At 41.4% G+C, this 15,444-nt stretch overlaps 1 protein-coding gene across 5 annotated transcripts in view; it reads right to left on the reverse strand.

Annotated features, from left to right (window-relative positions):
• Positions 1-15,444, reverse strand: part of lrp8 (low density lipoprotein receptor-related protein 8, apolipoprotein e receptor) — a 267,040-nt gene that overhangs the window by 126,171 nt on the left and 125,425 nt on the right. For all 5 annotated transcript variants that reach the window (XM_050054743.1, XM_050054742.1, XM_050054740.1 and 2 more), the window contains exon 4: positions 5,330-5,458. In XM_050054743.1, coding sequence (XP_049910700.1) covers positions 5,330-5,458 — 129 coding nt within the window. The remainder of the gene's footprint in view (positions 1-5,329; positions 5,459-15,444) is intronic.

Genomic DNA, 15,444 nt, shown 5'->3' on the forward strand with positions numbered 1-15,444 from the left:
AATCACGGAAACTGTCAGTGTGTCATTCTGTCAGTCAGTCATTCTGTCTGTCCCACGTTTTTCTACTCACTGACGTGGTCAATCTATGTGAAACTGCACATAGGCATTGAGGATTGGCATAGGTAGAAGGTGACAAAGCTACCAATGGGTATGGACTAGTTTAAATGTGTTTCTATTACATTCTAATTAAATAATATTAAAAAGAATTGCTCAAAGACTGCAAAAAATTACTGATTAAAACCTAATGTTAGACAGAGAGATAGAAGAGTGAAAGAAAAAGAGAACACTAGATGGGAGAGAAGAAATGATGAAGAAGAGGAGACGAACCATGATGTTTAATCCACCTTTTACAGTGATATACTTAAAATATTCTCCCTGGGTAAGTATTGTGTGCTTCTGATAGCTAATAGTCATGGTTTCAAAGCTACACATGGTAAACAACAGTACTAGCTTAAAAGTGCTGCATGTAACTCTGGGAAAAGAGAGTTGATGAATGAGTCTCATTCCAAGGCTGTCAAACACAGACAATTTGGGTTGGACATTCAGTCAGACTACCAACCCAAAGCGTTGGTATTTGATGACATGGGAACAATCACCTATCTTTTTCCAGAGTTACATACAGCACCTTGTATAATAGTATTTAAAATATGTAAGGTTGGTCTCGTCAATTTTTGTTGTTAGATTATCATGCTAACCCCAGGGGGCTCAATGTGATGAGATTGCACACTTGCAATAAAAATTAATTAAAATTTGGATATCATTTTATCTAAATTGCCTCTGCAATCAGTGAAGTTCATTAAAAAAATGGTAGTTTGATTTTCTATTTTACATATCTTTGGCTGTGCACATGAAGAAAATGGTGTCCAGAAGCAGTCTCACTGTGTGTATGTTCATATGTGTGTGTTATCCTTAATTATACATGCATGTGCACGTCCTTACAGTGTGCATACGTGCATTTTCTGCATCACTTACAACATGAGAATGTATGAATGTCACACGCCTGAGGGGTGAAGGCAACATTATGGAAACTGAGATGCCATAGACACATACACACAGTTCTGGTCTTATGAGGACTCTGCTGTGCTGCATTCAGTCTCTCTTTTACACTACAGCTGACCAGAATTACTTCACCTTCACTCCACAGAAATGCAATCACCCATATACAGATGTTTATACAGAAATTGTCCCTACATATACATTTAAAGTGGCTTATTTTTCTATCCAACAGAACACAGGTTTAGCTAAGGCAAAGTATTACATGCAATCTATATTCTTGGAAGAAATGCTGAGTGTGCATGTGTGTTTGAGTGTGTGTGTGTGTGTGTGTGTGTGTGTGTGTGTGTGTGTGTGTCGCAGGTTTAAAATCAATAATGCTGTCGGCCAGATGTTTACGCTGATGAAAATCAATGCCCTTTTTACAGCTTAGGTGCCAGCTGTGAGGATGTAGGCTAGAAAATGTGATGTGAGTGTAGTATATGACTATCCAAAGTGTGAGGGTGTTGCAGATAAAGCAATGTGAGTGTGTATTTGTGTGAGTGTATGTTTGTGCGTGTGCGTGCAGTTTGTTCATAAAGCTATTCTATAGGTTTCATATAATGCAAGCTAAGCCTTGTGTGTGAACATTGTAGATATCCAACGGTGAATTATGACATCAAATCTTCCAGAGTAAGACAGGAAAATCCTGTGTGTTGCTTTTAAAGGGTTACTTCAGGATTTTTGAAATGGGGCTGTATGAGGTACTTATCTATAGTCAGCATATTACCTTTAGTAGATGACGGCCGGTGCTCCCCCGGTTTGGAATAGCAGACAGGAGTCCAACCAGGGAAGCTCAGCAATACATTGCTGTGGTTGGGGGTTGACATCAAATACCAAAAGTGATGATATCAGTCTAAGTGTACGTTATATTGAGTATTTTTTCACTGCTTTACTTTGCCGTCAGACAGCCCTTTTCTTTGGCACTACATTTTCTCAACTGTAAAACTTCGGTATTACTGCGCCACTGCTGTTGCCCACTATATTACTCCGCAGCTCAGCTGTTTGGGTCAGGTAGTGTGCAAGGTCAGACATAAAAGAAACTTTACTTTTGGAAATACCAGTGTTTCAAACATGGTGCGTGCCTGTGTTGCGCCAGGCTGTTTAAACAAAGAAAAGACCTGCTCACATCATATATTTCACCGTCTCCCCTCTCTGTAATTCCAGCTTAATTTGCCTCTACAAATCACTAACACTAAGGCCCAATCCCAATACCCCCCCTTGTCCACTACCCCTTAGCCCTACCCCTAGCCCTTGCCCACTACCCCTTGGCCCTCGAAATGAAGCAACGAGGGGTAGGGGTTGAAATCTCTTCTAGGAATTGGGACACCACTCACTACGTCACCGCGTCAGTTACGTTCACGCATACGTAACTATTTCAAACAGGAAGCTGCGAGCCATCTACATTTTCAACCGGCATCTACAATGGAGTCTCATTCATCCTACCAATTGCGTTTGCCGCATTCATCATGCTTCGTTTGATGAACGACAGACGACAGGGGACTTCTGCTAGCTAGCTAACTAGCTAACATTACGAGGCAGCATAGTTATGCTAGCTGGCGTGTTATCGTAATGTGAAAAGTCCGACAATTTTGCAGAACAGGACAGATGACAGAGGCCAGATAGTGCGAGCTAGCTAGCTAGCTAACAAGCAACCTGACGACAGTAACGCTAGCTATGTATGAACTTTTTTCCCTGTCTCTTGCTTGGTGGTAACCATGGCGACGTCTACCCCTCGCTGGCAAGTCAGCATCTGAAATCCCTTGCTCCGAAGGGCTAGTTTCATACCCACTACCCCTAGTTATGCCTCCTACCCCTACACGCAAAAAGGAATTGGGACACCCCTACCCCTCGCGGGAACGCGCAAATGTAGGGGTAGGGCCAAGGGGGGGTATTGGAATGGGCCCTAATACAGTGATAGGGTAAACATAGCCCATGAATCTTTGGTCGTCTAATGATCAGTTATTGTACAATAACGTACTGAGAGCCAATAATTACTTTGAAGACAACTTGTCATTAGGCCCTTCTGGTCTGGGACGTTTTTCCAATTTATCTTCGGAGAACTAAAAATGATCCGAAAGACACCAGCATTCAGTAAGACAGGGGACTGTGGACGCTTGGTGATGCAGACCATATCTGAAGTGCTGGCATCCTCTGATTCAGAAAGACCCATGTGTCATGGCAGCAGTAGCTCTCTGGCATCATTTAGAGTTCACACATCTGCACCACCAGGTAACTTGTGCTCTTTCTTAGCCTCCAGTTTCCACAGAATTCGCTTCCCTCTCAGTCCTTTCAGTCTCCCTCTGCAAAAGTTTTTCTCCTCTATACTCTGGTTCATAAGGAAATCCTCTTGTCTCCACAGTGAACGGCATTTCGTCTTCACTGTCATAATCACTCATTTTGACTTGTTTTTGTCGTCTCTTCCATAAACCACTGACAGTCTGACACGGAAGTTTTACGGTTAAGAAAATGTAGCGCCAAAGAAAAGGGCTGTCTGACAGCGATGAAAAAATTCTCAATATAGCATCCACTTAGACTGATACTGATTTTTAGGGGGGCGTCTGTTAAGGTGCCTTAAATATGTTTTGATATCAACCCCCACCCACAGCAATATAATGCTGAGCTTCCCTGGTGTGGCTCCTGCTTGCTATTCCAAACTGGAGGTGCACCAACCACCATCTACTGAAGGCTACACATAAGTACTTCATACGACCCCACTTCAAAAATCCTGAGCTAGCCCTTTAAGGACAGTAATTTGGATGAAATATTGTGACAATCTGGAAAGGATACTGCATTTTACAAATGCTTCTTTAGTCATGTCTTAATAAAGATGCCTATGCATGGTAGTCCATGACTACAGAATGGTCGCGTGTTTGCGTGGGTGAGAATTTGTCTTTAAGAATGAGACAATGGGCTCGATCTTTATGTGGTTACATGGTGGGGATAGCAACGGATTTAAAGGAGATGACAGGAGCAAATGTGATTGGCTACATTTCAATAGACCCTAGCCAACCTGCACATGATTCATAGAAATATAATACCTAATAGCAATCCCTTTGTAAACTGAAGGTGACGCACATGACTGAGCTTCGTCATCCATTTGCTTTGGCGTGACATTTCAAATGCCACTCCATCTATGTAAACACAGGACAACCTGATGTATAGGACACATCTTGAAAGATAAACTTTTGAAATACATCACCGGTTTTCCCTTTTGTAAAACACAATTGGCCCAACTGTTTGCACAGTGACTTGCTTTTCTCCATTTCCAGCTCATCAAGCAAAAGCAGAGAGGAAGGACAAGATTGATGGGCGACAAAACAGATCACATTTGAGCTCTACTTTTTGGCAGCTGTGATGTAAATTTAAAAATATTACTGGCTGCACTTCGGACCAGATTTTAACTATTCCTAAAATTTGTGACGACCCAGATAACGGACTAGAAAGCAGACAGGAAACTTCCACACATACCTTTTATTGGCTAAAAGCCACATTTCAAGGTTAGACGTTTTTTCAAGTCTTTCTTTTTCAGATCTGAACTGAGGATTGATCTTCACCCCAGGGTCTAAGAGAAAATATCTGCCCAACAATTTGTGCAATGCAGTTATTATTGAAACGTGACTGCATTTCTAGAAATGTTATCACATGGGACCTTCACCTTTAGAGTTAATTCTCCTCTCTTTTTCTCTGGTTCTCACCTCCACTATCACAATATTCCTGTTTCTATTTATCTATCTATTTATTATATTCTGCTGTTCCCATTTCCTTTTAAATCATCACTTCTTTTTTTTTCCCAATAGAAGAGTTTTCAGGGTCTTCATTTTATTCAGTGCTTTATGCACTTTAAATGACTTTTGACTTTGTAAATCCGTTCTAAATCGGAGTTCAAATCATTGTAAAAACTGAGAAAGCTATTGAAAGACATTCTAAAACAAATGACAAGTTGAGTGGAGAGGACAATACAAGCTCTGCAGATCATAGTATTTGTGTTGGGTATTAATCAAAGAGAGGACAAACTCCAAACAAATAGCTCTACTGAGAACACTGGATAAACTAATGATTATTAGACCTTCTGCAAACTTTATGTTTTCGTCATGACAGGAAATGCACATAACAGCAGCAGACTCAAAGCTTTAAATGTAGACTATTTATTTAAAGGTTTGTCAGACTTTTACCCGCTGTGAGTAAAACTAAAGTTGAGCTCAAATGAAGCTCAATATGACTGTTCTGCTTTTTTCTCCTCAGTACTGTCTTGTCTCCTTCCATGCCACATCTCCACCACCCACCACAAGCTTACCTGCAGCGCACTGCTCCTCATCTGCCCCGTTCTCACAGTCCCTCTCTCCGTCGCATCGCCATGACAACGAAACGCATTTGCTGGCAGCCCCTCCGCAATCAAACTTCTCTGGTGGACAGGTCTGTCGGCCTGTTGTGAGGGGGCGGAGGTGAAAAACAGCAAGGGAAGAGAGAGTACAGAGGGGGTAGGCAGAGAAGGAGAGAAAATGGATAGTAGATGAGAAAGTTGGGGGGAATGGATGTAAGAGAAGGGGAGCAAAGAGGGATAGTGGGGCAAGACAGGGGGAGTAAAATGAGAGAAGAAGTAGGGAGGAGGCAAAAGATAGAGAGAGAAGGGACAGCCAGTCAATGAAACAGTTTGATAACTTAGTTATCTTGTTGCTCCAATCGATTCGCCCTCAAAGGCCTGCAATTAAACTAGACACAGTGACAGAGGAACAAAGAAGCGGCAGCACTGTCAGAGAGACACAAAGCCAGGACAACACACAAACACACACACACACACACACACACACACACACACACACACACACACACACACACACACAGTTCACAAACCAAAAAAGACATGAAACACAGACAGGAAAATACACTCAAGTCAAAACATGAAACACATGAACATTTTATATGTACTTGCAGCCCTGCACATACTAGGGATGATTATTTTAGTTACACATGAATCTACTAATTATTATTACGATAACTGAGAGCCCAAACCCAAAAGGTTTTTGGATATAAAACTGGGGAAATCAAAGAGATGCACTGATTTCAATTTTCTTGGCTGATTCCAATTTTTTAAGTCTGATCTGCTGATTCCAATTTCAGCGGATTCCAATATTTTTCCTTATCAAAAACTATGATCAAGAGCATATATAAACATATTTGGAACTTTTCTTTAAAGCCACTGGAAACTTAGCTTTAAATAGCAAAAATGCATATATGATTTTAAAGATGAGTGTATCAATAAGCATCTACAAAAATCTGAGTGAAAATAAACATTCACTATCAGAAAATGGTTCGTTTGGCTAACATTAAAGCTAACTATAGTGACTGGCAAACTAGGTTAGACCACCCAACGTTTTATTGAACTATACCTCCCTGAATATGTTGCTAATCGTTTAAATATTTCCATTTCTTTACCTGAAACTGTTAGCATTAGCTTTTTTATGTGAAACGTTTAAGCTTTTTTCAACTACCCGAGTAGTGTGCAAGTCATCTTGACTAATGGACTAACTAGCCAACTAAGAATGAGCACAGGTATTTGTGCTTTTATTGAGTTATACCCTCTAGACTAAGAAGCTAAGTATTTTAGCATCTCCCATCCACTTAAATGAAACGATTAGCATTAGCTTTGCAATGCTGCACTTTTGAGCTACAGGTGACATTGCCTTTTGTTTGTTCTGTTGGTTGAGTTGCGGTTGAGAAAATGTAGCACCACAGAAAAGGGCAGTCTGATGGCGAGGTAAAAGCTTGAAAAAAAAATCCTCAATATAGCGTCCACTTTGACTGATATTGACCTTTTTAAGTGGGCCTCTTTTAAGGTGACTAAAATACATCTTGATGTCAACCCCTGTAAGCAGCAATGTATTGCTGAGTTTTCCTTATGGGACCCTGCCTGTTATTCCAAACAGGGGGCGTGCCAACCGCTATCTACTCTATGTTATACACTCGCTACAGAAAAGTACCTAATACGACCCCACTTCAAAAATTCCTAACTAACCGTTTAACAAAGCAGCTTTCAAACCATGTGCACCATGTATGGGGATACATTGCAAATTTTGAGAGCTGGTTGCAGCGCCTTTACAAGAGTTACTCTCCGTGGTACAGTTTACAACGTGACCATCATGCTGCCTTATATGTAAATTTGACTGGTAGAGGATCAGCTTTATCTGAGACTAACCGCCCGGTCACAGGTCATGGTCGATCAAGCTGAAAACTGGCTGATTCCAGTCACCAGCCAGTCAATTGGTGCATCTCTTCAAAATTAGCAAATGCTCACATCTTAAAAGTTGGGAAAGTGAATGTTTAGCATTTTTGCTTGATTAATGGCTTAAACTATACAACAATTGTAAAACATAAATCTGTTTGAATACAGACTGCATTTTGTATGTTTCCTTTCATACGTAAAACCTAATTTAAAAAAAAAAAATATTTTTAATATAAAATTGTGTTCATAATGTGAATGAACTGACAAAGCACTCATCACTGTTTGTCAAATACTACCAGACCCAGACACAGACACAGACACACGCACACACACCTCATGTGTGAGTGAGGAAGTGGTCCCTCTTGGTAAAAGCCCATTACAGTAGAGAAGGCCATTGTTCCTACATGTGTAGCCCATGGGGTTGGTACAGGGAGGAAAAATACAGCCGTCCAATACATCAAATTTACACTGAGTCCCCACAGCAAATCCCCGTCCCTTCTTCTTACAAACCACTACACTCCCTCACCCTTCCCCTTGCCTCCCTCTTCAATCTCTCTCACACATACATACACATACACACCCTCTAACACCACAGGGACTCTGGCCCCAGATTACATTACAGCGCTGTGTCAAACTCAACTCTATCAATTATACATATCTGACCACCAGCATGCTTCTTGGCAACAAGCCTGAGTGTGTGTGTGTGTTTACATGTGCGTGTGTTGCAGCCACAGATCAATAGTACCTATGGGATTTGCGTGTTTTGGTCTCATTCTGTATTTATTCATCTCGTATTTCTTTCTTCTTATTTTCATCTTTAACAGCACTGAATAAATTGCTGCCATTCAAACGCTGCCCCTCATGGAGGGACACTTGGGGTTTTCAGCCTTGCCAGTAGTGATTGCCAGGATTTTCTCCAACTGTGCAGTCTATGCTGCCAGGTTCTACACTATTGAAAAGTGTCTGCTTGTATTTTATTTGTCTACGGAACTGGACAGGTTTGGGGTTTGGATTCCTCTCCTCTCCTGTCTTTTGCTGGTGTTGATCTTTTGGATGACCTCTTCTGGCCTTTAAAGAATAAAAGCCTCCTGCAAATCCCCTGAAAGAAAGTGAACAAGCCAGCACCGTGCGTGTGTGTGTACTTGTTTCTTTGATGCACAAAATGCAGCTGTTCAGGTCAATGCGATGCTGCGAATATGAATATCAATGGGAAGTGTGTGTAGATGGGTTAATGTGAGGACGGAGGCCAGTGAACTGTCTGACATCTGGCTTGGTTCAGTGTGTGTTGGTGTGTGTTTTAGAGATACTATATACTTCTGACAATACACATTTCACATTATTTAGCTACTTTAAGTGTGTGTGTGTGTGTGTGTGTGTGTGTGTGTGTGTGTGGGTCACCAGAGTCCAAGGGCTACTGTCAGAGACTCACATTAATACAAACCCACACAGAAATACACACCCCCAGGGGCTCAGTCTACTAAGTGTGTGATTGACAGCTGGGTTAAAAGGATGTAATTTGTCTGACTGACCATTTTGGGCCCTGGTAGTCAGGAGAGGCGGAGTCATGGATCAGTTGCCAATCAAATCGCCGAATACAGACAAGCAAAAACAACAGAGAACTCCACTAACATTGATTATGACAAAATCAATTAGATGATTTTCATCCCATGGGTAATAATGCTCACAAAAGGAAAAGGACAGTTCCAATTTCCCATTATTATGTGTTTAAGCAATAATTTGTGACTATTAAAATGTCGGCTCAGCCTCTGTCAATTGGCCTTTGATATTATACAATAGCAGTTCAACTCATACATTCATAAAGTCTATAAAAAGCTTTTTCTATTTGCTGCCTCAGTCAGCCACAGTATTGCAGGCCATTCACAGAGAAAATTGGTATGTGCAAACTAAGAGATGTGTTTCACATTGCCTGCAGAAAAAAACAGAGCAGTTTGCTTGGAACAAACAGAAGTGGTAGTACATGAAGGTAATTAGCATTATCAACAGCAGCCACCGAGTCTGCACAGACAAAGGAAAAACATGCCAACTAAAGAGAGACAATCTGGTATGTCTACATCACAACTGATCTAAAAAAAAAAAAAAAAAGATTTTTTAACATTTTAACACCACTGTAATACAAATTTAGCACCAGAACAATCAAAACAAATAAAGGGAAGAACTGTCTCAAGCTTTGTTTAATCAAGGTTGTTGCCGTCTGACTTTGCCAATCCAGATGATTATTGTGCTGATAATGAAGTTACATTCACAGTACTTTCTCCAGACTTTTGGAAGTCAGTGCTTAGCACAGATTTGCTCTCTGTTTGTTCCTCTCTCACTAAACGCTGACAGGTGTATCCAGCAGCAGTGCGCTGAGGAGCATTGATGGACTTATCGACAGTAAGCTGGGGACACATCTGTGCCTGCAGAGGTATTGCAGACTATGATCATATTCCAGGCCAAGTATAGTATTGACTGCTACTATCGCTGCAGAAAGCTATGGAAGGTTGCATCTTTACACAGGGTGTCGAAGGACATTGGACTCCTAAATGTTATGCTTTTAAAGACATTTTCATGATTATTTTCAACCAAATGTAACCCTGATTTTCAGGCAAGTGTTTTTTACTTTCTGATTTCAGCATTGCAGAGCGCCTCACGGCAAGAGGGTTCCTGGTTCGATCCCAGGGCGGGGGGTTTCAACCCGGAATGGGGGAGCCCTTCTGTGCAGATTTTGCATGTTCTCCCCATGTCAGCGTGGGTTTTCTCCGAGTACTCTGGCTTCCTCCCCCAGTCCAAAGACATGCAGGTCAATTAATGACTCTATGGGCCAGTCCCAATACCCCCCCTTAGCCCTACCCCTTGGCCCTACACCTACATTTGCATGTTCCCGCGAGGGGTAGGGGTGTCCTAATTCCTTTTTGCATGTAGGGGTAGGAGGCATAACGAGGGTTAGTGGGTATGAAACTAGCCCTTCAGAGCGAGGGATTTCAGATGCTGACTTGCCAGCGAGGGGTAGACGTCGCCATGGCTACCAGCGAGCAAGAGACGGGGAAAAAAGTTCATACATAGCTAACGTTACTGTCGTCAGGTTGCTTGTTAGCTAGCTAGCTAGCTCGCACTATCTGGTGTCTGTTATCCGCCCTGTTCTGCAAAATTGTCAGATTTTTCACATTACGATAACACGCCAGCTAGTATAACTATGCTGCCTCTTAATGCTATCTAGCTATCTAGCTAGCAAAAGTCCCCTGTTGTCTGTCGTTTATCAAATGAAGCATTATGAATAATGCAAACGTGATTAGTAGGATGAACTCAACTGGAGACTCCATTAGATGCCGGTTGGAAATGCAGATGGTTCGCAGATTCCTGTTTACAATAGTTACATATGCGTGAACATAACTGATGCGGTGATGTAGTGAGTGGTGTCTCAATTCCTAGGGAAAGATTTCAACCCCTACCCCCTGTTGCTTCATTTCGAGGGCCAAGGGGTAGTGGGCAAGGGCTAGGGGTAGTGGAAAAGGGGGGGTATTGGGATTGGGCCTAAGTTGTCCATAGGTGTGAATGTGAGCGTGTATGCTTGTCTGTCTCTATGTGTCAGCCCTGAGATAGTCTGGCGACCTGTCCAGGGTGTACCCCGCATCAAATAGATGAGTAAGCAATGCAGCTAAGTCTAAAGGTAAGTAGTATACATGAAGTCTCATGCAGAGGGAGGGGGTTTATGTAGGACTATGGATATTAGAGGGAGCTTTATTAATCTACATTTGCCAACAGGTAAGTAAAAAGACAGCATTAGGTCCAGTGGTAGATTTAAAGATTTGAAACAGAATTGTGAACTTAAGTGCAGAAAAGCTCAACTCTTATTGACAAAAAAGAAATCAAAACATGTAAATGGATACATGAAATTAGTTAAAATGTTTGTGGCAATTACAACCTCACAAATTCAAAATGTTATGACTCTTAAGGCCTAATATTTAAAAAATTGAATTTAAGACATTTTAAGACTTTCTAAGGACCTTCAGACATCCTGTTACAGAACATATACATGCAATAACATACTCAAATGATGATGGTGCAACACCGTACACACAAACATATAGTAGATCTATCTCATAAACACATTTTTGCACAAAGGTTCCTGGAGGCAGGCACACTCACACACATTCATACTTAGCCAGAACTACTTGTAGCTATAAATCCTTTACTCAGCTGCCAGTCATAGGTGTTTAACTTAATTCACCATTCTCTTGACTTTGTATTGAATGAATATTTCATGGGCTATAAAACTCCTGGGGCACAGAGACAAACACGGGGCTGTTAGCAGCCAGCTAACTTGCTTGCTGCCAAGGCCTGCAGCGAATAACAGCTGAAGAACTGATGCTAGCCATGCTCCAGTGGAGCTGCTTGGTGGCGAGCAATAAGAGATGCTGGTTGGAAACGGCAGCTCCCAGGTGGGTGTATGCATTATAGAATGAGTGTGAAACAGGGTCAAATCAAGCATGTGCGGTCAGTGAATATATCCAGGTTACACTGAGGTAAAGCAAACAAATAAACACACACAATTGGCTGGATGACCAGGTCAGACATTTTCCCTCAACCTTAATTTCTGTGACATATACAGGGATATGAACCTCGATAGATTCTGCCATACTGTAACCTATGCATATATTTATCTCACAGTCGCCCTAGGTGAGCAGTAATTTGCCTGTCAGCATGTGAGGCTGTTCTCTCAGTATGACACTACATTAAAAAGATGGAATGCACACATATTTTGTATCACGGCACAGCTTTTTGATACCTTACACAGAAATGTAAAGCAAATCAGGTTTTTCTCACATGAATGTGGCGTGGCTGCTGCGATGGATCAAGATGCTGAGAAGCGGCACTGTGAAAGATGCTGAGGGAAATGCATGGAATCATTATAATCTGAAAAACAAAACTCCGCCAATGCAATGCTCTATTACCCTTCTAATGACTTGATGTTTGCATTGAATATATTAAACCCCACTAAAGTTATTATCATCTGCTTATGATATGGTATGCAATTACCTAAATGTTGGAAAACAGATTCACTGAATTGTTCTTGAGCAACCCCAAGATCTTTTGCAAACTGCATTGATAGAAGCTCATTTTGCAAAGTGTAAGTGAAGTGGCACACGATTCATGTAGTTGAGGATTTGGTGGGCATATATAAAATAAATCTTTGAGATTGTATGGTTTTATCTGATTTTATTTTGAGGAAAACTGTCCTATAAAATAAGCCTTTTTTCCCCTAAAATTCTTGTTCTTAGTTTTTTTGGAATTTGTGCAGTGGATTTTAAATAGCCTCTGCTGGACCTGGGGTCAGAAAACTCATTTGGCACATAGGGGACGTTGCAGTCTTTTAATACAAGCAAGTCCACAACCAGAAGTGGTACTGACTTGTTATTCTCCTCACATGGCCTGCCTAAGTGTCTATTATGAGCAGGGTATAGGGGTGGACTGAGCAAGGAGCTGTATGCTAATGAACTTTTGATTAACTACCTTCTTAATTTCCCTTCACAAGGAGGGAGGGGATTGGAGCATTGTAGTCCACGTCCACTCTCAAGCTGCCTGCCTAGCATCAAAGCTAGCCTCCCAGGTGATTGATTTAGACGGCTCGTAGCCCCGCAGGCTAATGCTAAGGTAATTTATTTATCATGAGGTGTGTGCATGAGGCCGGGGGGTATTATAAGTCATCCTTAAGTCACTGTCTGCCATAGTGAGACACCGCGTCAAAACAACGACACAAGGGAGGAGCGCATGTGATAATATGGCACATGTAGAATGGAAGCTTACGGATGATTTACCCTGTACCGGCATTATACAGTAGTTGCATGACTATAAAATGCTTAAAGGTACACTGAATTCCCCTGCACCCCCGACAGCACATTGCTGATTGATGAAGTACCATGCTTCAACGTCTTTTTATGCAAACACCCGAGAACTGTGTCTCATCACATCGGTGGAATATTATAAATGCCCAAAAACTCAGCGCTGCTGTGAATACCAATTGGCTCCACATGTGCTCCAAAGCAAAAAAAACCATACCATACTGAAGGTTTCATAAAAAAATACAGAAGCACAGGCACTTTCTTTTTAATGTTTCTCATATCTTATTTTCCCATTTATTAACTATAGGGCTGCCCTGAATCTGAATTTTAGGCATTGAAGCTTAAGTGATAAATATTTGCAATTAATCAAAGCTCCAGCGAGAGGGTGAGGGATGAGAGATGAGGACATAAGTCAGACTTTTTTAAACATAAGATTTCAGTTGATGCACCTAAAATAATGTGACTTTGTACAGCAACATTAGCCACAGGAAGAAAATAATACTAGATGTCTGAGCAGTTGCTCACAGTTTTCAGGAAATTTGTCAGTCTCATTGTAGATTTGTGATATGCCAGTTTCCTTTGGCATTTCTGGCACTCAAATATGTGAGGGGTTGTCTTTGCAAAATCTGAAACTATTCCAGATACTTGACTTTTTCGACATCTTTCTGGCATATCTGTAAGCCTGTCACGTTTGGTCAAGCTGTACCAGTTTCAGTCATGCTGGATTGCTGGAGAGTGATGTCAGATGGGAGCGAGTCAGAGTCACAAAACCACTACTAAATTTAAACATTGAGTACTTGGATATTGAGTACTGTGGCAACAATCTAATCAGCCCTAATCAACTATCAACTTGTGGGAATCCACAAACACAACAATGACATCATGAGTACATGAAATGACCACAAATAATGTGTGTGATAATGTGTATATAATATTGTATGTAAGTAAGAGAGGATGAGGACGTGAGAACTCTTGAATGTCTTGCATGTGTCTGACATATCATCAATTTACTCTAACTAACAGGGGGTCCATAACAGCTGATCGTCTGTGAAATAGCATAATTAAACTCAAGTTTCAGCCATGAGGTTGCATCATAAATTGGTGAGTGGCCTGCTTGAGAACAGTAAACTTTTATCGCTTGGCTAATCTGCAGTAAAAACAAGGCCAAGCCATCCCTTGAATCAATACACAACCGTGAGCTGGGCTGAAGGAGACCATATGAAATTTCAGCCATTTAATTTCAGACTATTTAATATGTGCCAGGGAACAAACATTGACATTTCTTAAACTCGTGTTTTTATTTTTAGCCTTAGTTAGCTGAATTAACCTGGATTCAAGGACAATGAATTAGAAGAAATAGATGATGGAGATAGATGGGTAGGAAGGAGGGAATACAGCAGAGCGGATAAGGACATAGACTGAGATGTAAGAGGGGGAGGTGAGGTCAGATATTGGTCACTGAAGGGAGAATATCAGTGTGGGGATAAACTGGGACCAAGGCAATTAGAGGAGGTTACTGCAGAGACACACTCAAAGAGGGAGACGCAGAGGTATTGGGTTGGAATCTGATCAAATTGGGGCTTCCTATGACCTGAGGGCCGACAAATGTGCACAGAATAGACAGGAAATTCTTATTTGGTCACTCAGCTCTTAAACATTTCAACAAACTCTACATCGAGCGACACAGACACATAAGCATGCAGATGAACACACAAACAAGAGCGCACAAACATTAAATTATGTACTGCAAATCTCCCCAGGTTACGCTGTAATCCATTTAGAGATGTTGACTGGGTTGCGTTTTAGTAGTCCATAATGAATATGTTGTTCTAATTTTGATGTGTGCAGTTTCATTCAAATAAATGGAGGCTCGTAGCGGGTGAACAGTTAATCTCTTTCAGGAGTTGCGTTGCATGCAGTATGAATAAAATGCTTTCCTTTAAGAGCTGTAACCTTTACAGAGGAGAAGAAAAGATGGCAGCAGACAAAGGACAGGAGGCAGGGGAGCCTTAAGCTCACGGAGCTCCATATGCATCAATGATTCACACAAAACCAGAGATGTATGGATCGGCCAATTATTCGGCTTGTAAAGACTTTGCAAGTCTAACGGTTTGATCGGCTGCAGTGGGTCATATCGTCATGGTGACGCTCATTAACCTCGTTCCAAACAGTGGTCTTATTTCCGCAGGCTTGTTAAGCTAAGTTTAGGGTTGTAACAATTTGTGTGTATGTGTGCGTGTCCATCAGGAATATGCACCTTCCTTACCATAGATAACCTCTGGACAGGCAACAGAGAGTTTACAGAGTACTAAAATAAACTGTTTCGCTTCTTAATTGTTGGGCAGTCGG

The sequence above is a fragment of the Epinephelus moara genome, chromosome 10 (assembly GCF_006386435.1).
Source record: "Epinephelus moara isolate mb chromosome 10, YSFRI_EMoa_1.0, whole genome shotgun sequence".
Lineage (NCBI taxonomy): Eukaryota > Metazoa > Chordata > Actinopteri > Perciformes > Serranidae > Epinephelus > Epinephelus moara.